Genomic DNA, 24707 nt, shown 5'->3' on the forward strand with positions numbered 1-24707 from the left:
CTCTCTTAAATAATTGGGGGACTAACTTGAACCAACCAACCAACCAACCAATAAAGGAACCAAATTCAACTAAACAAAATAATTAAGAGACTAAATTAGTAATTATATCTATATATAATGAAGGTGTTTTTTACCTGTTTGAGTGTTGTTATTCTTCTCGCACCCTTTCTTCATGATTCTCTCGCATAAGTTTTCGAGTGTCTTGGGTCTCGATAGCTAGAGGGTTCTCATCCAAATACCACGTGCAAGATGGATGGTAACAGAACAAGTTTATAGTCTGATTTGCATCCTCTGCTGCTCTCTTGATTCCTTCTTTTCCTTTCTTGGTAAATGGATGGTATCAGAACAAGCCTGATTTGCATCGTCTGCTACTCTCTTAATTCCTTCTTTTCCTTTCTTGCTAACGTTCTTGAAGATCCTCTTGCACAATGAATACAAGCAAAATACAATGGATCCGACATTAGATCCTACAAGTCTCTATTATCTACTGTTAGATTATGAATCCAAAATAAATCATAAGAAGAGTCAAATTATCGATATAATATATTATTGCAATATTAAGAGCAGTTCCTAATAACAAGAGCAGTATGCGGAAGCGTACCTGATGATCAGTAATTAAGAACAATATAGATAAAAGTGATACCTGATCTTCTAAATATAATCAATGAAAGATTAGAAATTATTTACGTGTGAGACTATACAGCTCTCTTTCTGGTTGTTTTTTCTAGAGCGCATCTTACAAATATATTCTCACGTCGTCTCATGAAAAAACTGATTAATGGGTATCAGTTTTATAACCTTACCAGCAGAGATTAGGGACCTCTCAACAAGTTCCTGAATACTTAAGTCCATCACAGACTGTTCATTGAACAATCCAACCCATCACGAATCGTTAATCAGAAACCCAATATATATTATTCATAAATTAATAACAATTGTGCAATATAATTGATATTTATAAATAATATTATTTATTTATTAATGTTAATCCACAATAATAATAAAATAGAGAATAATAATTTTATATTATTAATGTTAATCCACAATAACAATCTCCCACTTGGATAACATTAATAAATAAATTAATTATATCAATTACAACATAAACACAAATACCAATTAAGAAATATAAGCATGAATCACAAAGATAATATCCGATAAGATACATATCATATGCTTAGATTTCAAAAATAATGGATAATAAATAAAATAAAATAAAAACAAACATAATAAATATGTGATCCCAAAATGGTTCATGCATTTTATATGCCGAAAGAGATGCGATGAACATAACATCATTAATAAATTTACATCTCATGAAAACCATAATAATATAGAGTGTACATCTCAGACTCCCACTAACCCAATACATCAAAAGACTTAATCACAACTATATGAGTTACATGATTTTGAAAAAACTCCAATAGCTAAGCTTTTAGTTAGTGGATATACAAACATATCTTATGTAGCAATATGTTCAATCCGAGTCTCAAAATCTAAAACTTTCTCTCTAACATCTACATCCCGGAAAAAGATCTAGGTTTGGTTGTTGTGGCTCCTCTTACTACTTAGAGTAGGAACATGAAGAGGGTATTGCTGTTCAAGAAGAAATTAAAGATCGTTGATGGAACTATCAAGATGACTATTTCGGTTTGATGATACCTATGAAGCTTATCTACTTGGAAAATACCAAAGATTTGTGGGATGACTTATAGTAAAATTTTTTAAAGGGAGACTATATTTTTTTGTTTCAGATCTTCTACAAAAGATACATTCTATTATATACTGGACAAAAATAGCGGACAAAATATTACACATTCTAGGCTAAGTTAAACTATGTGCGAAGAACTAAAAGCATCTGCATTCTCTCTGCATTTGTTACTCTTGGTAAATAAAGCAAACATATATTATGACCAGATTATTATTATTGTGCTTTTCGCCGTGGCTATTGTTGAGATATACGCTGTAATTGTTTTACTTTCCCCAACTTGACGATGCAATGGTTAAGCAAGCATAAGAGTAGATCTTCTAATCTCATGTTTTCCCATGTCTGGTTTTTATGGCACATTTGGGTATCACCGAAACAAGTTCACGCAAAGGCAAAGTTATTACACCTAAAATTGCTTTACTCACTAAGTATGCTTCCATTCCTTAATTGCTCACTTGCACTACGTTTTATTTGTCCTTAAAGATTTTCAATCCCTTTCCTCTAACTCTCAACATTGCTTATATACATGCAGTGTCTAAGGCTTCAAAACCGTCTTCCACTGCCTTTTGAAGTTAAATGTTCAGGCTCGTGGAGTATCTGTCACCATTTTCAGTCACTTTTTCTTTATTATATATATATATATATATATATATATATATATAATATAGCACTTGGAGTGTGACGGTCACATTTTTTCGGTCTATTTATGTGTAATCTTTTATAACATCAATAAATATAACAAAATTGTGGCTTGATGCAATGACTTTTTTACATACTTTAAAATAAGTGAGAAAGAAATTTAAAAAGATAGTTAATAGGAATGGTGGGTGATATATCTAAATTGTTGGGTTTTCTCTAACATGAAAGGGGAGGGGTTAAACTTAGTAAGTAGGGGCTGTGCCTAGTAATTTGAAGAAAAATTAACTTCCTTTTCAATGGCAGTTAGAGTTTGGAGAGAGAAATTAATTTTGGGATTTTTATGTACTATGATCGTGAATTAAGTTGGTAATTTAGTTGAATATGTTGATACTTGTGATACTTTTCTTGTGATTGATGTTGGCGAGCACTGTGTGGGTGAGATTCTTCAGTCATGTTTGCAGCTTTCTCGCTTTGGATGAATTAGAATTTAGGACCTTATCTACAATGCACTCTAACTTTTGGATCAAAGGATAATTTGAGACTTTTATTTTTTTTGTTATTTTGTCTTGAATTCAAATTACTTCTTAAAATGGTTTTTTAATATGATTTTGGAGTTTGTTTTATTATTTTTAACTTGTGAGTTATTTAGTAATTAAGAGGTAATTGTTACACACTTGACTTTGAGTATATAATAAGATGAAGTAGTTAAGTGAGAAACCTTGACGTCTTTGTCAACTTTTAATTTTTTTAATTTATTAATATTTGAATAATTTATTTAGGAAAACTCCACTCTAGTGGAATACAGGATAGTTTCTGAAGAAGAATATTACTTAATTTTTAGTGGATTTTGTTCAAAATAAAAGTTATATTTTTTCTCACTAAAATATTTAAGTTTATTGAAATCCCCAAAAGGAGAATATACTAATTTTTCCGAAAATTATTTTATGTGAGAATAATTTAATATGTAAGTTTGTTTGCACGTCCACTACGACGATATCAATAAAATATGAGTTTAATTTTAATATAAGAGATTAATATCATCAAAAATTCTAAAACAATAAATTTATAAATTTTTTATATAATCAACTTTTTTTTTATTTAATACAATATTTAGATTCATATTTAAATTTTCCGTACTTATTACAAAAATTAAATGATTTATATGAAAGCTTATCTATGGTTATATTTAACAAAATTATCTATGTCCAAATACATGTAAGGTGTCACAACACTATTGTTTTTTATTAACTAAGGGTGTATTTAGGCAAGAGATTTGTTCAATTTTTTTGTTTAATAACTTTTAAGTTTAATTAAGTTTTAATCATCTTATAAATTTAGATATATATCTTTAACCTCTTATTAAAAAAATTCATTAACTACTTAAAATATTTTTTGTTTTGTCCAGGTACTTTGTTGTTTGACTTTATAGTTAACAAGATAAATTGTCTATTACTTTAATCTTTTAATATCCAATTCATCTGATTTTTTCTCCTCATCTCTTCCTATCAGTCTATTAACCCGCTTCTCTCCTCCGTAAGAGATAGTTGATTAAAGAGTTGAACGAAATTAAAGAGAGAAGAAATAAAGTTATTGATGAATTATGTGAAGATCAACATAATGACTACACAATCTCATTGAAGCAAAATCAAATGAAACAGTACTTCACAAAAATAAAATATTTTGTTCAGTTAATTAATTGAATGCAATTTTTATTCGTAAAGACTCAAATAAAAATATAAACATTTATAAATACACCTACGTAATTTGTTTGTTATATGAAAAGTTATACAAAAAATTTAGTCATAATTTTTTTAAATAAGATAAAAAAAATACAAAATTGATATAAGTGTGGTATCTTTTCACCAAAGCACTAAATTCATCAACAATGTTTATAGAATTTCCTTATGCACCTCGAAAGATCTCATCCTATACTCCATTTCTTTACTATCTACAAACTGTAAAAATATGTTGGGTTTGTTCAAAAATAACAAAAATAAAATACAAGAATAATAACGAAAGAAAGCAACGCAGAAGGTGCCGTACATAATTATGATTTTAATACAATGTAAATAACGTATACATGGATCTCTTTAAACGTATAACTAAGGAAACGAAAGAAATATTAAAAGACACAATCTAATCGGAAAAATGTTGTTTGACATTTAATGACTTTTATAAGTTTAAAATAGTGTTAAGAAAAGAAAATTTTTATATTTTTGAAAAAAAGTGAAAGTGAATGATAGAGAAGGATAATGTCAAATAATAAAAAAAAAAGAGTGTCGTGTCAAATTCTTGCTCTCCAATCTAATTACATGTGATCTTAGCATTTAAGTAGTCTTAACACTAATATTAAACACTATCTACTAGATAATTTTGTATTCTTTATTTGTACTTACAATTTACAAACGCTATTCGTTGTTTTTCATCGTAGTACATCACTGTAAACAACTTGAATTTTCTTCCACCAACTCTCTCTGAACATGCGTCAGCGCAAATTCTTGCAGCCTATAAAGCAACTCCCTCAGTCAAAGTTTGGATTACACAGTAGAAAAAAAAAAAAAAAATATATATATATATATATATATATATATATATATATATATATATATATGCATGTAAAGGTACAGATTCTTTCAAGAAAAGACTTCAACGAGAAGAACCAAACTTACCTTCAATCAACCAGTGTAGACAAACTGCTCCTCACTGTCAAACATAGTAAATTTTTGCATTAGTGAACCAATTAATGTGAGCTGAAAGAGAAAGAAAACGAAGGAAGAATAAAGGGAAGTAACTCACTATTGGACGGAATCATCTCTGTGGACTTTACAGTTCCACGGAATGTTGTGCTTTTCAGTTTTAATTTCCATTGACATGTTTGTCAACTTCAACTCAAGAAGACTGTTAACATGATTTAATCCATCAGGAAGCACTTTCATGCGCCGACATAATCGGATCTCCAGTTCTCTCAGAGAGGGAAGTGCTTTCTGCTCTATTTTCCATTCCTCTAATTGCTCCAACTTCCAAACTCTCAAGACACGAAGTTGAGAAAAGCTTTCAGACGTGCAAACAATAGTTCGTCCCAGGTAGGATTCCGCAAGTAAAGACAACGAGCGAAGATTCGGCGCATCTTTCAAAATTTGCATGGGATCATTCACTAGTTTCGAATGTGATAAGGTAAGCACAACAAGCGTTGGAGGAAGGAAGAGCTGATTCAACGGAGTGTTCAAGTTTCCCAGCAAATACAAGTCGGTGAGATTAGTGTGATGTTTCAAAAACTCCAAGTGTATTTGCGAGGGTCGACCTTGTTTATCTCTTGATTTTAGCCTAAGTGATTGGAGGTATTGTAGTTTCACAATCCAGTCAGCCACTGCACTCACCTGTGATTGGCATGTTATTCCCAATTTAGTGATGTTGACCAATTTGTCTAAACCACCCTTGACAGGAGTCTCTTCGTCTACAAAAACTCCCCACAATGTTTGGAGGTCATGTAGAGAACGACCTATGTCGATACCTATTGGTTTGGGTGGAAATCTGGTGCGGTTACTCTCACTCAAGAACAGGTGTCTCAGTTTCATTTTCCAGATGGAGATTGGTAGAGTTTGTATGTAAGTGTGTTTCAGATCCAGAGTCTGGAGTTGCAGCAAGCTACTTATAGACGACGGAAGTGACTCTAGATAAGTCCATCTTAGGCCAAGATACCTCAATCCAAGAAGTTTTGCAATGTCTTTGGGCAACTTGGGCTTGTACACGCCTTCTAGATCAAGCACCCGCAACTGTAGAAGACAATTGTTCCAAATACACAGGTTCAGAAAGTTTCCTATGTCTTGCCCAGGCTTACTTCCTTGTCGGGTATCGAAGGACAAGAAGGAGAGAACGTTCTTGTAGTAGGTTCTCAGGGAAGTGCAGTCTCTGGCATAGGTGTTAATGTTATCATGAATATGTGTATGCCAGATATCTTTTACTTCAAGGTGATCTGCTACCCGACGTATTCTGGAATTTTTTGGAACTGCCTCCAAATCTGTGCTAGTCCCGACTTCAGGAATTCTAGATTTGGTGGATTTCAAGATTTGACGTAAACTATTAAAACCCTACAACTGAGGGTTTCCGTTATTCTATTACGTTAAGTTGTTTTCTTTTCCCTTTCTGTTATACGCTTTATGTATCGGGATCTATATAAGATAGAATCCCGTTTGTATTCCATACATATGAAAAACAGATTCACTGGAATAAAAGAGTGTTTTCTCTTACCTTCAGTCTATGCTCTCTTCCTTTCTTCCACGCTGATCCATCTTTATCTTTCAACCATTTTCCCCAAATTCTGCTGCTAGGGTTGCTTCGTTCAAGGGAGAAGAAAAGCTTTTCCCTCACGCTTTCTCTTTCATGCTTCTCGCACTCTCTCTCATGTCACCAGGGGCTCTTTATGGTATCAGAGCAGGTTCATAGCCTGCTCTGTTTCCGTTTGCCCACTCTGATCCCCTGCCCAATAGTCAACAACTTGCAAGAAAGGTTCTTGCACCATGGAAGACACCATCAACAGCAAAGAAATTAAAACAGAGGTTAGCAGTGCAAGTCAGCATCTCCAAAGAATGGATCTTGATCAATCTCTCATCCCTACCAGCCCATACTACATACACCCTGGAGAGAACCCAGGACAGGTTCTGGTATCACCTTCTCTCAATGAAACTAACTACAGTTCATGGAGCAGAAATATGAGAAGAGCTCTCATGTCCAAAAACAAATTAAAGTTTGTGGATGGCAGTATCAGAGTTCCTGCCAGAGATGAACCCATTTATGAAGTTTAGGAAAGGGCCAATGTCATGATTTTGTCTTGGATCATTAGGACTCTTTCCCCTCAAATTGCAGAAAGTGTTATCTACATTGATTCTGCCAAAGACCTTTGGATGACCTGAAGGAGAGATTCACAAAAGGGGATTATTTTCGCATTTCAGACCTTCTTCAAGAAATGCACTCTCCTAGACAAGGAGAAAGGAGTATTACTCAGTTCTTTACTGATCTAAAGATCATTTGGGAAGAATTAGAGTTTTTAAGGCCTGTTAATTGTACTTGTGGTAGGCCTTGCGAATGCAATCTTTCAAGAATTTTCATCAAACAAAGGGAAGTGGAATATGTGATACCTTTCCTAAAAGGTTTGAACGATAGTTATAACACTGTCAAGACTCAAATTCTGTTGTTAGAACCCTGCCTAACATGAATAAAGTTTACTCTCTCATCATGCAACAAGAAAGGCAAAACAATGGTGCAGCTGGCACAAGTTCTGAGAGCAAGATCCTCCTTAATACCTCTGAAAGGCATTTCAAGTCTCAAGAACAGAATGGCTGGAAAGGTCAAGGTAGAGGTTCGAGTTCTGGTCCTCGGTCTCATGGAAGAGGGAGAGGTCGAAATCCAAACTATGGCAAACAGTGCTCTTATTGCCATAAAATGAATCACACGGTAGAAGAATGTTATTCTAAACATGGTTATCCCCCTTGGTTCAAGCAGAAAAATGAATACAGCAACACTCTCCAAGAAAACAAGAATCAAGATAAAAGAGAGCAACAAGTTTGCAATCTAAATACGAGGGAGGAGCCTGTTGACAAACAGAACATGAAGGATGATGTTCTGAAAGGGCTGACATCAGAGCAGATGCAGAAATTGTTAAAACTCATAAATGACTCTGACGAGTCCGGACACAGCGTCAACCAAATACACACACACAAATCCCACTGACAAGATTCCTCAAGGTAAAAATCTCTGGATTTTGGACACTGGTGCAACTGATCATGTTGCCCAAAATAAAGAAAATTTCACCACCTATTACAGAATAAAACCTGTATATATTAAATTGCCTAATAACAGCAGTGTCACTGCTAACTTTGCAGGGACTGTACAATTTTCTAAACAACTCATTCTTTTCAACGTATTATATGTTCCAGAATTTTCCTTTAATCTAATTTCAGTTCAAACCTTGATCAAGGATTTGAACTGTAATCTAATTTTTTCTTCTAAGTGCTGTCAGATACAGGACAATACTACATCTCAGATGATTGGGCAAGCTGACTTCAACCAGGGTTTATACTACCTTAATGGCTTCCCTATTACTAAGAATTCTGATTTCTCTCCATGTAATATGCTGAATTGTGCTAAAAGTAACATTGATACTTGGCATTATAGACTTGGGCACCCTGCCCGTAGAATTACAGAACATATTTGTAAAGCCTTTCCTTATGTTCAATCTAAATGTTCTGATGTTTGTGATGTTTGCCATCTGTCTAAACAACATAAATTGCCTTTCTGCAAAAGTGATACAGTTTCTGATTCTTGTTTTGATCTTGTTCATCTTGATATATGGGGACCCATTAGCATCCCTTCCATTCATGGCCATAAATACTTCCTTACTGTGGTAGATGATCATTCTAGGCACACTTGGATTTTTCTTATGCAAGCCAAGTCCGAAACCAGAAAACTTATTCAAAACTTCATAATCCATATTAAAAATCAGTTTGACAAAACCATTAAGTGTTTTAGATCTGATAATGGACCTGAGTTCAATTGTGTTGATATATATGATACCTATGGGATAACTCATCAAAAAAGTTGTGTAGAAACTCCACAACAGAACTCTGTTGTGGAGAGGAAACATCAACACATTCTAAATGTCACTCGCAGCTTGCTTTTTCAATCTAACATGCCTAAAGCTTATTGGTGTTATGCTGCTACCCATGCCATTCACATCATTAATAGATTACCTACTGCTGTCCTAAATAACAAATGTCCTTATGAGATTTTATATAAGAAGCCTCCTACTTTTCTCAATCTTAAAGTCTTTGGAACTTTATGTTTTGCCAGTACTCTTGATAATAATCGAACCAAACTGGACCCAAGAGCTAGAAAATGTGTGTTTTTAGGTTTTAAAACTGGGATTAAAGGTTATGTCCTCCTTGATACCTTAAGTAGAGAAATTTTTATCACTAGGAATGTTATATTCTATGAAAATATCTTTCCTTTCAAGGCTGTGGAGCAGTGCATTCAGACCAATGGTGATCATCATGACTCAGACTTCCTATTAAAGGAAGGGGATCATTCCCCTAATAATAGTAAGGATCTGCACCAGACTTTTCTCAGAAAAAATATTGAGGATAATATTGAAACAGAATCTATTCCTGATTCTGTTAGTGATATTTCTAGCACCAATGAAGACAATGACCAGCCTAGTGATAATAGTCAAGGATCTAGAGATACTAATCTACGAAGATCTGAAAGGCAGAGAAAGGCTCCTTCATATCTAAAGGATTATATACACCAGGTGAACAATTCCATGAACCCTAAACGTTTTATGAATAACAAATCTGCTTATAAGTCCAATTATCCCATTAGTTCTGTTCTTTCATATAATTCTCTGTCTAAAGAGCAGTTAAAGTACACTCTTGCTGTTTCTACTTATCATGAACCACAATCTTATACTGAAGCTTGCAAAGACAACAAATGGATTGATGCTATTAACAAAGAAATAAAAGCTCTTGAAAGTAATGAGACTTGGCAGTTTACTGATCTCCTTAAAGGAAAGAAGCCTATAGGATGTAAATGGATTTTTAAGATAAAATACAATTCTGATGGCACCATTGAGAGACACAAAGCTAGACTTGTAGCCAAAGGCTACACTCAATTAGAAGGGATCGACTTTATTGATACTTTTTCCCCTGTTGCTAAACTCACAACTGTTAGACTTTTGTTGGCCATTGCAGCCACAAAGAATTGGTATTTGCACCAGCTTGATGTCGATAATGCTTTCCTACATGGAAGCCTTGATGAAGAGGTATACATGGATCCCCCTCCAGGGCTACAAATCCCTAAACCAGGTCAAGTATGCAAGTTAACCAAATCTCTCTATGGGCTGAAACAGGCCAGTCGACAATGGTTTGCTAAACTGTCTTCTTTTCTTACTTCTATTGGTTTCATACAGTCCCAATCTGACCACTCTCTGTTTACTAAAAATAACTTAAGTTCCTTTACAATTCTTCTTGTCTATGTGGATGATGTGATTTTAGCAGGAAATTCTATAACAGAGATTGAGAAAGTGAAGACTTCCTTACACAAAGCTTTCAGAATTAAAGATTTAGGATCCTTGAAATACTTCTTGGGATTCGAGGTGGCTAGATCTAGCAAAGGAATACATTTATGTCAACGAAAATATGCTCTAGACATTTTATCCGAAACGGGGATGCTGGACTGTAAGCCCAGCCAAAGTCCTCTCATGACCAACACAAAAGTTCTCTTTGAGAAAGCTGATCCCATCAAGGATCCAAATTCGTACCGAAGACTAATTGGGAAGTTGCTATACCTAACCAATTCTAGACCTGACGTTTGTTATTCTGTACACTTACTTAGTCAATTTTTGTAGGCCCCTACTATCCATCATCATCAAGCAGCTCAACATATTCTAAGATATATTAAAACAAGTCCTGCTAATGGACTTTTCTTTGCTGCATCTAACAAACTCCAGATCAAGGCTTTTAGTGACTCTGACTGGGCTGCATGCCCCGATACAAGACGGAGTGTTACAGGCTACTGTGTGTTCCTAGGCACATCTTTGATTTCCTGGAAATCAAAGAAGCAAAACACAGTCTCTAGATCTTCCTCAGAAGCCAAATATAGGGCCCTCGCCACTACCACCTGTGAACTACAATGGCTAAGTTACCTCCTTCGTGATTTACAAGTTCAAACCACTGATCAATCCACCCTCTACTGCGATAGCCAATCAGCACGACAGATTGCCCATAATCCAACCTTCCACGAGCGCACGAAACACATCGATCTAGACTGTCATATTGTTCGTGAAAAACTTCAGAGCAAACTGTTCCACTTGCTTCCGATTCGTTCCTCCGAGCAACCAGCTGACATTTTCACCAAAGCGCTTCACCGCACGTCGTTCAAAACTCTTCTTCCCAAGCTCGGTATGATGAATATACACCATCCGACTTGAGGGGAGGATATTAAAACCCTACAACTGAGGGTTTCCGTTATTCTATTACGTTAAGTTGTTTTCTTTTCCCTGTCTGTTATACGCTTTATGTATCGGGATCTATATAAGATAGAATCCCGTTTGTATTCCATACATATGAAAAACAGATTCACTGGAATAAAAGAGTGTTTTCTCTTACCTTCAGTCTATGCTCTCTTCCTTTCTTCCACGCTGATCCATCTTTATCTTTCAACCATTTTCCCCAAATTCTGCTGCTAGGGTTGCTTCGTTCAAGGGAGAAGAAAAGCTTTTCCCTCACGCTTTCTCTTTCATGCTTCTCGCACTCTCTCTCATGTCACCAGGGGCTCTTTATAAATCATCAGGGAAACGACATGTTTTGACCTTGCCATTGGGTTTTCTCTTGGCAATTTGAACCATGTCGAGATCTATCAACTCAGTCAAGTACGTTTCTGCTACCAGCTCTGGTGGCCATTCTTGGTCTTCCCCAAGAGTCACTAGGCCCTCTGCCACCCACAGAGCGACCAATCTTCTTACAGGAATCTCAAAATTAGCCGGAAACAGTTCAAAATAAAATAAGCATCTCCTTAGATAGGAAGGTAAGTTGGTATTTACTGTGTCAAGTGTTTCAGACCATGGGTTTTGCTTTAGCACCTTTGCCGAGTCTTCTGCAGCCACATTTTTACGCAGAAGCAGTTTGTTCATTTTTAGTATTTCCAGTGGTAGCCCCCCGCTTGTGGCCACAAGTTTTTTCCCAATTTCTTGTAGCTTTGGATCGGAGTTCATTTCCACGCTCAATTTTCTCGTAAACAGAATCCAACTATTTTTATCGTCTAATAAACGTAAAGGGTGAACAAAGGAGGAAGTAGTACCTGCTCTCTGTAGTATAATTGCATTGCGAGTGGTAAGAAGAAATCGGCTTGCTGTTAACCTGTCCGGTATGGCCTCCCTCAAGGTATCCAGGACATGGAGAGTTTGGATGCCATCAACAACAATGAGATACCTTTTCGTCGCCAAGGTTGTGAGTACGTCTTGTGTTGTCCATGTGTCGCGTTCACCTCCCATAATTAATTCAGCAGCCTTCTTGGCTATTTTGTTTTTGAGCCGTTCAGCTGAAGAACTTGGAGTCACCCATATGACACAATCAAAATGAGATAGAACAACTTTGTTTCTAGATATGAACCTCGCAAGTTCGGTCTTGCCCGTGCCTTTAGCTCCAACTATTGAACAAATGCCCCGGTGTTTCTCATCCGAGAGTAACTGGGCCATCAAAATCTCCACGTCTTCATCAAACCCGACCATTCTGGATTCTTTAGCAATGAGAGTTGGTTGTGTCTTTCTGCACAGTGACTCAGCTCGGGATTGAGGTTGAACTAAACTATATGCCTTTCTACTTCTGCAGACATCTTTTATTTTCTTCTTTATCCTTTTTATCTCGTTTATGATATGAAACCGCGCCTTGGATTGCAAAATGTTGTTTAACAGTGTCACATGCTTCAATTCACGTTCGCACTCTTCAATGACAAGATCAATTTCAGGGGCAATTTCTTTCATTTGCTCCACCCAAATTTTGGATCTTTCGTCTAGTTCTTCTTATCCAATCTCTTGTACATCATCAAACAGAGCATTCATCAATTGTTTTTCTCCTTTGATTGATTGGAACTCTTTTTCGAGCTCTGTGATATGCCGATACGAAAAGGTATTGGGTTGTGCAATTAGTGGACTTTCCTCCGCGCCAGAATTATCGCCTTCTTGTTCAACTTCAACCATGATTTCTCTTTCGGACCCTTGAATGCTTGGGCTAGAAGGAAATGATTTTCTTCTTTCACCCTGTATATTCGCAATGGCATAAATTTCCTTTCTCTTGGAGATATCAATGATTTCATTTAACAAGTAATCTATGTCTTTGGCGAATACAATTCTACTAAGGAGAAAGAAAAACCCATTCTCCTCTTCAACAAGGCAGTATCCCTTTCGAGTCACCTCTCTCACTTGTCCCACCCACACTCTCTGTCTCTGGTTCAGGCCTTCCACCACCGTGCCATCAATATCATCCAAAAAAGCTTTCATCACTGCTAAATATCTTCTAGTTGTGCTCAAATTGTTGTTCAAAAACCTCCAGGAAGACACAAACTGAGCAAAAAAGGTAAGACGTTTTGAACTTGATCCTGTGATGTCTCCCATCAGTAGCTTTCCTCCATCTCCGAAAGTCCACCTTCTGTAAACTGCATCTCCAAACTTGCTATTGATATGCTCAATCTCTTTCATAAGATTCATCTCCACACCATGTTGTTCAAAAGGATAAAGCACCGCCCAGACATTTCTAGGCCTTTCTATTCTCTTAATGAATTTTTCAGCAACACTTGCAGTATAAAAAAAAATGTCTTCTATCTCTAGCAAACACACCCTTTCACTCTGGCTCCAATCTCCTGGTGAATCGTAACTGGACAGAATAAGACTGTACGTGTCGGCAAGGTACCCCTCTCTCAAACTTAGTACGGTCTCGATCACATCTTCCCGTGTAATTAAATTTCCATTCAGGATGTAATCAAACATTTCCAGTACTGTGTTATCTTCTTCCCGTCCCAAACATGGAGTTTCCACGGTCACAACTAATTGTGTCTGCATATTGGTCTTTATTAACTCTCTGATTTTCCTCATTCTGTTGATGATCCTCTCTAGCTCTGTGGCGACCCAAGGCTTAGCTAACAAATACTCAATTCCTTTCCGTCTCTCCTTGTATGCTTTGATGGGTAAGGAATATAACACTTCTTCTGCATCATTAATCTCATGAATTATATTGTCTACGAACTCCATCTGATCGTGATCGGAGATTTTGTTGTAATCAAAGTGACGTAAGAATGCACGGAGATAAGTCAGTTCTTCTACGGCGATCCGCATTCTGCGATTAGCTTGGATTGCAGAATATTCAATGTCGACACCTGATTGTTTGCCTGAAAACCTTGATAGCAAGCGATTTGCGGTTGTTACGTTTTCAGCTCTAGATAGGCTTTCTAGGTAGTCACTTAGTTCTTTTGGTTTCGTGGTCGTATTCAAGTCACTTTCTTCTAGCGGAAGGTACTGGCTTCTGGCACTAACTATCATTCTATCCACAATTTCGGAGAAAGGTACTTCTTTGTTTTTCTTCTTTGTAACCAAGTCACCTTTTTTTATTGGTGCTGCAGTAGACTTGCTGCTTTTTGAGAAACCATGAAAATCCTTAGTTGATCCGAAGGAATCTAGTTCTTGTTTGCCCTTCTTCGTACCCAAGTCACTCTTTTTTACTGGTGCTGCACGAGACTTGCTGCCTTTTAGGAAACCATGGAAATCCTTCCTTGATTCCGGTGGAGACTTACGTGAAGGTTTAGGTGGTTTGCCTTCATCCCTTGATGAGAACATGTCCTTTGCTGGTTGAGAATGAGAGCTAGACATGGTGAGGCCTCTTTCTGTGTCAGGAATGGCTTCAAACCAACAAAACCAGTCTCAATACTCGTTAAAAGTCAGCAAAATAACTCCATTAGTTTAACTTAATTCTAATTCACCTTTTTTTTAAATGTTTTACTCCAATCAAACTAAAGAACATAAATCAAGATTTCTGGTTGCGTCACGTTAGGTTCCAGATATTCCTATTGGGACTAATCCTATTTTTATTCTCAGTATGCGAACAGCTATTAATGCCGCCTGAGATGTACTCTAGATCTGGTAAACGGCCAAATTGAAAAATAAAAAATAAATTTTTTATCTTTTAAGTGGAAGAAAAATATTGTTATCTTACAAACGCTACATTTTTTATGGGATGCGTGATAAGTGTAGCAACAATCAGGCCAGGTCTGACGTGAAGAACCGCCACAAGTAATTCATAGGTGAGTTACTATATTATTCTTAGATAATTGAATATGAAGAATTCATGTTTATTAAGGAGGTTACTCAATTTCATAGCATTGAATTTTATTTATAATTATATTACTTGTGTCAGCACAGTTGTGCTAAGAGTTTGCCAAGATCCACACCAAAGACACGGATCCTTTCAAAAGTTCTATTTTTTGTAAGTTTTAAAATCAATAATAATTAAAATATAATATTGTCAAATGAAATACTTCTCACAAATACTCTACTTATAGATATATTCAAAAATAACTTATTTAGAAATGCACACAGGACTTGCCAATTCTTTTTGTGTGATTTGTAGAAGAAGAAAACTGTTGTTTACCTTCAAACGATAATTTTAAGATGGATTTGTAATTTGCTAGTTGTATGGCTTAGTTTTTATTTTTCGGCATGGCAAGTTGTATGGTTTGGTTGAATGAGAAGAATGGAAAATAAAGTAAATAAAATAAACGAAGGTCAACAGTAGCAACACGTTCAATTGTTCCATTTTAACCCGTACATTGATAAACAGAACGTGTGACGATATGATTTGAGTTGACCATCACCTGCATGCTTGGACAAGTCTTCTAAAAATTGTTAAAATGGTTTATTTTTAAGAAATTAAAATAAAAATTAGAAATTTTATGTCAACATTTTTCTAGGGAAAACGTGAGAGAAAAAATGAAAACAAAAAACTCTTCAATAAAAAAGAAAAAAAAATACAAATAACTACGGTTATAATTATAACTTGTCTTTTTTTAACACAATGAAAGCAACAGAATTTATTTTTAATATATATAGTTTTTAAGTATATTGAATATTTTTTAGGTCACAAGAAGAATTAGTTTATGGTTGTTGGTTGGCTAATATGCTTGGTTGTTGGAAAAAAGGAGAAAGACTTTATCTTACACCATTTTCAGTCCCCAAACTTACAACGCCACTTGAGCTGGGCGTTCTCTCAGCTACCAACTGCAACTTGTGGCATTTCTTGAAACATAGTATCGAGAGATCAAGGAGAAGCACAACACACAATGTTGTTTGCAGGTAAAACTTCAGTCTTGTTCCTTTCCATAATCTATATGTATGCAATATTATTAGTCCTTTCGTTTCTATGCACGTTGACCATGACTTACATATGTTTTTCAGTTGTTACTACTTTGATTATGATACATTCAAGATAAATAGAATTAAATGGTATTATTCCAGATCTGATAGTGGAAAATATTGCAAATGAGAGTTCTGGTTTTGATTAGTTTGTTGCTGCAAGTGATCCTAATACTATTTGGCAACAGAAGAAAGTACATGGCGAATAGAGGTCTGCAATTAGGTGTGTAGTTGACCTATCAGTTGGCTAGCTGGGTTTCTACCTATGTTTTGGAATTCTTTCCAAAGACAGCAAAAATCCATTAATGCAGCCGAACTTCATAATCTGGGTAGCCTTCCTTTTTTTGCATCTTGGTGGCCCAATCACACTCTATTCCTGTGAGGATAATGAGTTATGGCTTCGGCACTTGTTTGGGTTAATCTCCCAACTAATAGTAGCTGCTCCTGTGATTCAGATCTCATGGAATGGTGGCAAACTTTTTTATATTACCATTCCAGTAATGGTAGCAGGAATAATCAAATATGTTTGTCTTTATCTGGATTTCTTATTTTTAAGTTCAAAATGTTGGGACATACCACGTGGATTTAATTATGATATGTGTAGTGAAGGAAGTATTAGTGGTTAGTGGGAAAGGTATCAGCTGCTACTAAGGTTAGCAATCAGACGCCAGTTCTTGTCGTATGAGACTGAGGTGTTTGGAGTTGTTGGCTCGCTTGCATTGCATGGGTTGAAGAGTGCCACTAATTCTTGCTTCATGGGTTCTATTTGAATCTAGCAAGGACTGATCTAATTTTGATGTAAAAAAAAGTAATATAACACAAAATGAAATTAATTTGTGAATTTTAAAAAATTATAATCAAGCGTGATTAAATATGTCTTTAGGACAAAGATGGTATGAGACGAGAGATATAAATTTGAAGACTCTTTCTATTATATATGAGTGGATTGTTCAATGTTTCTCCACTGAATGCTGACCATGCTAGTATAATTAAAAGATATTTTACCTCTTATGAGATCATTCTTTGCACAAGAAATATTGTCTGATAGCTCCATTTTGATGGTGTCAGGTAAAAGGTCAGAAATATTAACATATGATGGGACACCTACTCCATATGCCTCATGTCCCATAGAGACGGTAAGATTATTCTCTTGTATATCCCTCAACTGTTCTTCTCTTAAATCTTAAACATGTTCTGTATTTTGAGAAAAGTCGTGAAACTAAATTTAGTATTGAACATCACTATCAACCATGTGAAGGGAATGACAGACTTTTCCTTTTTAATGAGATTATTTAATTGACATCTGTTTTGCAGATCAATTATGTTTATGCTCATGACAATGAAACCCTATTTGACATTGTGAGCTTAAAGGTATCATAAATATTCTCAAAATTCTCTGTTTCTCTTGCATTTTTTTTTTGGAAAACATGAGTTGGAGTTATTGTCTTTGAGATATACATTGTCATTGTTTAACTCTCATCGAGTTGCAGAATGCTTTGCTTAAGCAATCAAATGAATCGAGGAGTGGATCTTATCTACCGGTTCATTTCACATCTTCAAACATCTTTAAGTCTAACACACTAAAGGTGTCTAAAGATCTTGTGTCAAAAAATTACAATTTTGTACGTAAAATTATAATTTAAATTATAATTTTGTACGTAAAATTATAATTTAAATTATAATTTTGTACGCAAAATTATAATATTATATGCGCATCTCTTTTATATGCGCATCTCTTTAGTTAGGTGGTGGTGTGGTATTGCACCTTTGCTTTAATTTTTAATTGGAAAATAAATTTTAGTAATAATTGTATTAGTTTTTAATTAGACAAGGTGACAACACATAACATGTTCAGGAATGCAGGATGCTCTAGTTAAGCAATCATAGGAATTAGGATTGGATTTTATCTACGGTTCATGTAAGGTCTTCAAACACCTTTAAGCCTGACACACAATAACATGTGGTCTAACCTTGTGTCACAATTTAATTTAGTTAAGTTTGAAAGATAATCAAGCATTCAAATGTCTCAATTATACGTTGTATCTTCTTGTTAAATATCCTTTATTGTTGTCCATCGAAATAAAAGACACATGTGCTGAGATGGATGTGTTTATGATATTCTGAACTTTGCAAAATGATAATTGAACTTGGTGAATGTGTTGAACTATCAGCAATTAAAGGAGAAAGAAGCAAGTTTGTGGTGTTTGATGTCAATAGGCTAGCTAACTCTATGGTGTCTTTAGAAGCGGAAAATAAATGTCAAAAGAATGAAAATCAAAAATTATACTAAACGTTTGGGTGGAGATGTTGTGCCATGCAGCAAAGCCAATGTAGTTGGCTTAATCATGGTAAGTAACTTAGTTTAGGGGTGAGTTGCTCACCCGTGTCTGGCTTTTAATGACATAATTAGATATCACTAAACAGTTTGAGATTTCACAGGTTCGTCAAGACTTATAGTCAGCTAAATTTGTTCTGGTCAATGTGCTTCAACTTCTTAATTACTCATTTCAATTATTGAGATCACTCAAGATTTTAACTTGGTCATTGTTGTTGGTTAGCATCAAAAAGTTTGAAGAATCCATTCGGCCTCCCCTAAACCTCAGACCAAATTATTCCTATTTCTCATACGACTTGGCTGAATAGATAGACGAAGGGTATAAAGTTAGGTTGATGGTTCAATCTACTCCTGTGTCATCCTATCATTCTCAAATAGTAATAGCAAATGAAAGGATACAAGATGCTTTCTTTGTACAACATGGATTCTATCTGTTTTCAATTTTTGTTATATGTTGTATATTATCCTTAAATGATCTTCTATGCTTGCCTAACGAAATATGACTAATCAGATTTTAAGAGACGTGTGTTGAGATCAATGAGCTTCCGCAATCTCAAAGGGATGAACTTTGCAAAATGATAACTAAACTGGGTGAATGTGTTGAACCATCAGTTATTCAAGGAGAAAGAAGTATGTGGTGTTATATGCTAATAGGCTTGCTAACTCTATGGTGTCTTTAGAAATGGAAAAGAAATGGTCAAAAGAACACGAAAATCGGAAATTATACTAAATGTTTGGGTGGAGATGTTGTGTTATTGAAGGATGAATTATCGTGCAATTTTTGATGGACAAAACTACAAACGTTTCATGTGCATTTTTTTGTGGACAAAACTGCAAACCTTCATATCTAATATTTTGGATAGGCATCAAAAAATAGTGCCCCGAGATCCTGAAGTGCAAAAGACAACAAAGTCTATAAAAAATTGTGCACTTACAAAGGAGATGGAGTTCTTCATAGAAGGAATTGTCATTATTTATTGGAGCCCTGAATTAGAATTTGACCAAAGCCTTCTAATTTGGCATATTGCTACTTTATATATGCATATGTAAACGGCTGATCTAAATATTAAAGAAAATACTATATAATATTTTATACGCAAAATTATAATTTTGTACGCAAAATTATATATTTATCTTAGTATTTTTTTAAATAGATGAGGTCGTGATATTGAAGTTTTATATTAATTTTTAATTAAAAATTAAATTTTAATAATAATTAAAATAATTTTTAATTATATGAAATGTCGTGACAATATATAATAATGAAAATTTCTACTCGCACTTAAAATTACTAGTAAAAATGGTCCAATCACAAAAACAAAATCTAACCTCTTGCCTTTTTTTTTCTTTTTTCTTTTTTTCTTTTCCATTTTTTATAATTAATTTTTTAATTTTCTTCAAAAAGAAATTTCTATTTTTTAATTTAAATTAGAAGAAGAATTTTTTTTTCGTTTTGGTGTATATAAGACATGTTATGAATATATATATATATATATATATATATATATATATATATATATATATATATATTATATATATATATATATAATATATATATATATATATAATATATATATATATATATATATATATATATATATATATATATATATATATATATATAATATAATATATATATATATATAATATATAATATATATATATATATATATATATATACTCCCTGCGTGGACAGTTCATTCATTTACAACTCTTTCACTTTCTTAGTTTTTTGAGTCTCTTGTGTATGAAATATTTTCAGTTTTTTCTTGTTGTATGCAGGTTGAGCATTACTTACATGTGTTTTTCAGTTGTCAGTATTTTGATTGTGATACATTCAGGAAAAAAATAGGTGGTATTAGTTTGGGTCTGATAAAAGTATTATGAAAAATATTGGAAATAAGAGTTCTGGTTTTTTGTTAGTTTGTTGCTGCAAGTGATCCGAATACTTCTTGGCAACAAAAGAAAGTACACTGCTAATAGATGGCTGCAATTAGTTGTGATTGGCTTATCTGTCAGCTTGTTGGACTGTTGTCTATGCTTTGGGCATTCGCTCTCAAGACAACAAAACTGCTATTAAAGGAGAAAGAAAGAAGTGTGTGGTATGTGGTGTTTGATGCTAGTAGACTAACTAATTTTGGAGTCTTTAGGAGCGGAAAAGAATAAAAGAGCGAAAATTGAAAATTATACCAAAGGTTTGGAGGAGATGTTGTGCATAAGCTAATGTAGTGACCTTACTCATGGTAAGAGTTGAAAATCACGCACTAAGAAAATAATTTCTCGAAGTGGAAATAGATATACAACTAAGAACATAAAATATAAATTAAAGCATATAAGAAATCTAAAATCTAACGTGGTTCGGCACCTCATATCCAACCACCCATGCGCATCACCCAAAAGGTGCAACATGCAATGTTGATTTTGGTCAGCATCTCAAAATTGTTCCTCTCTTGATTATAAACCTTTGGTCAAAACCTCAACACTCATACATTTCACTAAGAAAATCATCTCTGCAAGCGAAAGCACACCTACCGATAAAATTGCAAACTGTAAACCCTTCCATGACACACAACTACCCAAGTCTCTCCATCCATCCTAGACCTAAGAGACCTATTGGTAACAACTCCAAAAGCAACTCTTTAATTCTAATTATTTCTCTAGTATTATGAAAGGCTTAAATACCTTTTTGGTCCTCATTTTCGTAGTGTTTGTTGCGGATGGTCCTCATTTTTACCGAATGTTTAAAATGGTCCTTATTTTCGCAATTCGTGTTTTATTTAGTCATTTTTTGTAACACAGTTTAAATCATTAACGGAGCATTGTACAGGTGGCACAGTTTGTATTAGGGTGTGTTACGTGTACTATACATGTGTGGTAATTAGATAGTTGGGGATAAATAAGTGAGCTAGGGTTTTGGTAAGGAATGTTTGGGTAGTTGGGGAGTTTTGACAATCTTGTTCCTCCATTACCAATTGGTGTTGCTGCAATCTTTTTCTTCCTGCAATCCCATTATATAGGAATGTTACAGTCCCGATCTTCTTCCTTGCAGCACTACTACCAACACCAGAAGAACCATCTCAGCAATTTAGGATGAAATTACAGATTAGGAGGAGGCCATGATAGCATCTACAAACATCTTAGTTATTTTTTGGAATTTCTGATGTAGAATTCATTATTGATGTACTGCATTTTGACTTTCCTTAAACTTTGTTCAATTTCACTTTTGCCAAACATTGATGTAGTAGATTTTGATGAGGATGAATTAATGTTATGAATTTAACTTCTTCCAGACTTAGATCAATTTAATTTTTCCCAAGCTTAGATCAATATCACTTACTTCAATGCTCAGATTAAGATGTAATTTTGAACATGTTGGGATTAATATCAATATAATCAAACTAATTCATTTCTTCATTTAACAATAGTACAAAACATATTGAACTTTAAAAGATTACACACAATAACAGTACGAATAATACAATAACAACACAAGTGAACCCTATTACTAATTGCAGCCTTTTCTCACCGACCTTCAATGACTTCTCCAAATCATTAATCTACCTCATTTGTGTCATGATGATGACATCCTTTTCATCAACACCACCATTTGAAAAAGTCACCACTCTGTAAATCAATAAAGCAAAAATTAAAACCAATTTATTATTAACACAAAAATAAAAACAGATTGTACCCAAAATTTTCTACCAATATTCTTTGGAGTTCTTGCCATCCTCATAACTGCCATCTCTCTACAGCTACATCAATTGGGAATAGAGGAACAAGATTGCCAAAACTCACCAACTGCCCAAACATTCCTTACCAAAATCCTAGCTCACTTATTTATCCTCAAATATCTAATTACCACACTTATACAGTACACGTAACACACCCTAATACAAACCATGCCACTTGTACAATGCCCCGTTAATGATTTAAACGGCATTACAGAAAAGGACCAAATAAAACACGAATTGCGAAAATGAGGACCATTTTAAACATTTTGTCAAAATGAGGACCATCCGCAACAAACACTACGAAAATGAGGACCAAAAAGGTATTTAAGCCTATTATGAAATGAAGGTAATAAGAGAGAGAATAAGGAGAGGAAGAATAGAGAATGAGAGAATAGGGAACAACTTTTCTGTGTATCTTATTACTTGGTAAAAAGAAAGTCCTATTTATAGATACAACATGATAACCCATAAATGATATAAATCAAATAGTTAATACAAAATATTACATAAAGAGTAATGAATCATACGAGTATCAATAATCATATCAATCATATGAGTAATTGTATCAAATCAATGGACGAACGATCATTAATTCATAACACTCTCCCTTGGGTGTCCATTGATAAGAGAATGTGCATAATTTCTTTAATACACATTTTTTTTTACAACTCAATCGTAGAGATATAAAGATCTTTAATATCTGTTTTATTGTTTGTCTCAATATGATATTTATTTAGACAAATATCCTCTTGAAACTTAATAAGTTAAGTTTCTATTCAACTTATTGGTAGAAGTATAATAGCTCTTCTGGAGCCTTCAAATATATTTGTTATACTATAAATAATATTAACATTGATATCTCGCATTACCAAACAAGAGAAAAAAATGTATTACTCTTGAGAATTGTATAAGTTGTTGCACTATTAATAAAACACATATCCTCATCATTGGTGTTAATGTCAACATTCATTCTTCATATAAACATATCAATATGATAAAATCTTTGTTTAACACTTTCATAACCAATTAGGTGATTCATGCTTCCATTTGGTTTAGCAAATAAAATAATAATATCAAGATGAGTAGCATCTATATGGCCATAATCAGAATCACCATCTTTATAAACAAAAATGTGTTTCTACTATTTGTAAGATGCTTTGGTGTACACGACAAGTACAACTCAAATGGCCTTTACTATCGTAATGATAATATATACTTTCATCTTATTTGCCAATATTTTCACAATTTTCTTTTCCCTTTTTCACATTATTGTGCCACTTTTGGTGACAAAATGTGTTTTTGAAATTTCCTTTATAACAATGTCCATAATCAATATCATGATCATATAAATCAAATGTTGTTGCATTCACTTCTGGGAATGGAGCAGAACCAATTGGACAGGTTTCATGATTTTTTATCAAAAGCTCAGTGCTTTGTTCAGCCACATAAGGGCATGAAATAAATTCATACTATGTATTGCTACATTCACTTTTGGGAATGGAGCAGATTGGATGAATCTCGTGATTTTTTATCAAAAGCTTCATTGCTTTGTTCAACCATACAAAGACATGAAATAAATTCATAATATTTGTGAAATCTCTATTCACAATATTGTTCTTGCAAGAACAAATTAGATGATCAGATGCTTTATTTCTTTCTTTAATGATATCACTATGACTCATTGCATATTTCAACATTTAATATCCAATATAATTATTCTTCTTTGTAATCACAAATCCAAATTTTGCAACGTTTCGCATGGTTAGAACTAGCAAGGATTGAGACACGCAGAGCACTGTCGTCAGAGAGAAAAAGCTTCCAGTCCTCAGTTGGTTGGAGCATCGTGTTGATAATGTGTTATGAAATTATGAAATGAAGCAAATGAAGCTAATCAGAAAGAGGATAAGGAGAGAAAAAAAAATAGAGAATGAGAGAATAAAGAACAATGTTTCTGTGTGTCTTATTACTAATAGGAGTAGTCTTATTTATTGATACAATCTAGGAAATGATAGAATATAAATCAAATAGTTAATACAAAATATTACATAAAGAGTAATGAATCATATGATAAATATCAATCATATGACTAATTGTATCAAATCAATGAACGATTATTAATTCATAACATATAGTACGTTTTTGTTGTTTTTTCTTCATATTACCATATTACTCGATGGTGAGACTCTAAATGAATACCCACTTGAAAACCGATAGTAATCGACTTAGTCTAGGGGGTGAGATAATTGAAGATGGTGTCTTTTAATGTACGTAGCGCGACTTAGATTTCATAAGGACTCTTTCCACCTAGATAAACATCTTTCTTTGCTATAAGACACAATAATG

At 34.2% G+C, this 24707-nt stretch overlaps 2 protein-coding genes and 1 long non-coding RNA gene across 9 annotated transcripts; 1 reads left to right on the forward strand and 2 right to left on the reverse strand.

The window, feature by feature from the left end:
* Positions 1 to 4580: 4580 nt before the first annotated feature.
* On the reverse strand, positions 4581 to 14855 carry LOC114191481. 3 transcript variants are annotated; one of them, XM_028080666.1, is made up of 4 exons: positions 12197 to 14855; positions 5144 to 5724; positions 5017 to 5050; positions 4581 to 4852 (listed from the first exon to the last, which is right to left on the reverse strand). In XM_028080666.1, the coding sequence occupies exon 1, from the start codon at positions 14754 to 14756 to the stop codon at positions 12918 to 12920; it is 1839 nt and encodes a 612-aa protein (XP_027936467.1). In that variant the 5' UTR covers positions 14757 to 14855; the 3' UTR covers positions 4581 to 4852; positions 5017 to 5050; positions 5144 to 5724; positions 12197 to 12917. The 3 variants fall into 3 exon arrangements, with proteins under 3 accessions (XP_027936467.1, XP_027936466.1, XP_027936468.1); XM_028080665.1 differs by having other exon boundaries at positions 5144 to 6120; XM_028080667.1 differs by lacking the exon at positions 5144 to 5724.
* LOC114191386 (putative disease resistance RPP13-like protein 3) lies at positions 11676 to 12878 on the reverse strand. The gene has a single exon (XM_028080557.1). It carries the CDS (start codon positions 12876 to 12878, stop codon positions 11676 to 11678), a length of 1203 nt encoding a protein of 400 aa, XP_027936358.1.
* A 224-nt stretch (positions 14856 to 15079) lies between the features above and the next one.
* On the forward strand, positions 15080 to 24408 carry LOC114191482. 5 transcript variants are annotated; one of them, XR_003605944.1, is made up of 5 exons: positions 15080 to 15187; positions 16020 to 16235; positions 17364 to 17431; positions 17610 to 17666; positions 24131 to 24408. It is a non-coding gene; the product is annotated as an uncharacterized LOC114191482 (long non-coding RNA). The 5 variants fall into 5 exon arrangements; XR_003605941.1 differs by lacking the exon at positions 24131 to 24408 and adding an exon at positions 19142 to 19481; XR_003605942.1 differs by lacking the exon at positions 24131 to 24408 and adding an exon at positions 17786 to 19134.
* Positions 24409 to 24707: the final 299 nt, after the last annotated feature.

Source organism: Vigna unguiculata, chromosome 7 (genome assembly GCF_004118075.2).
Source record: "Vigna unguiculata cultivar IT97K-499-35 chromosome 7, ASM411807v1, whole genome shotgun sequence".
Taxonomy (NCBI): Eukaryota; Viridiplantae; Streptophyta; class Magnoliopsida; order Fabales; family Fabaceae; genus Vigna; species Vigna unguiculata.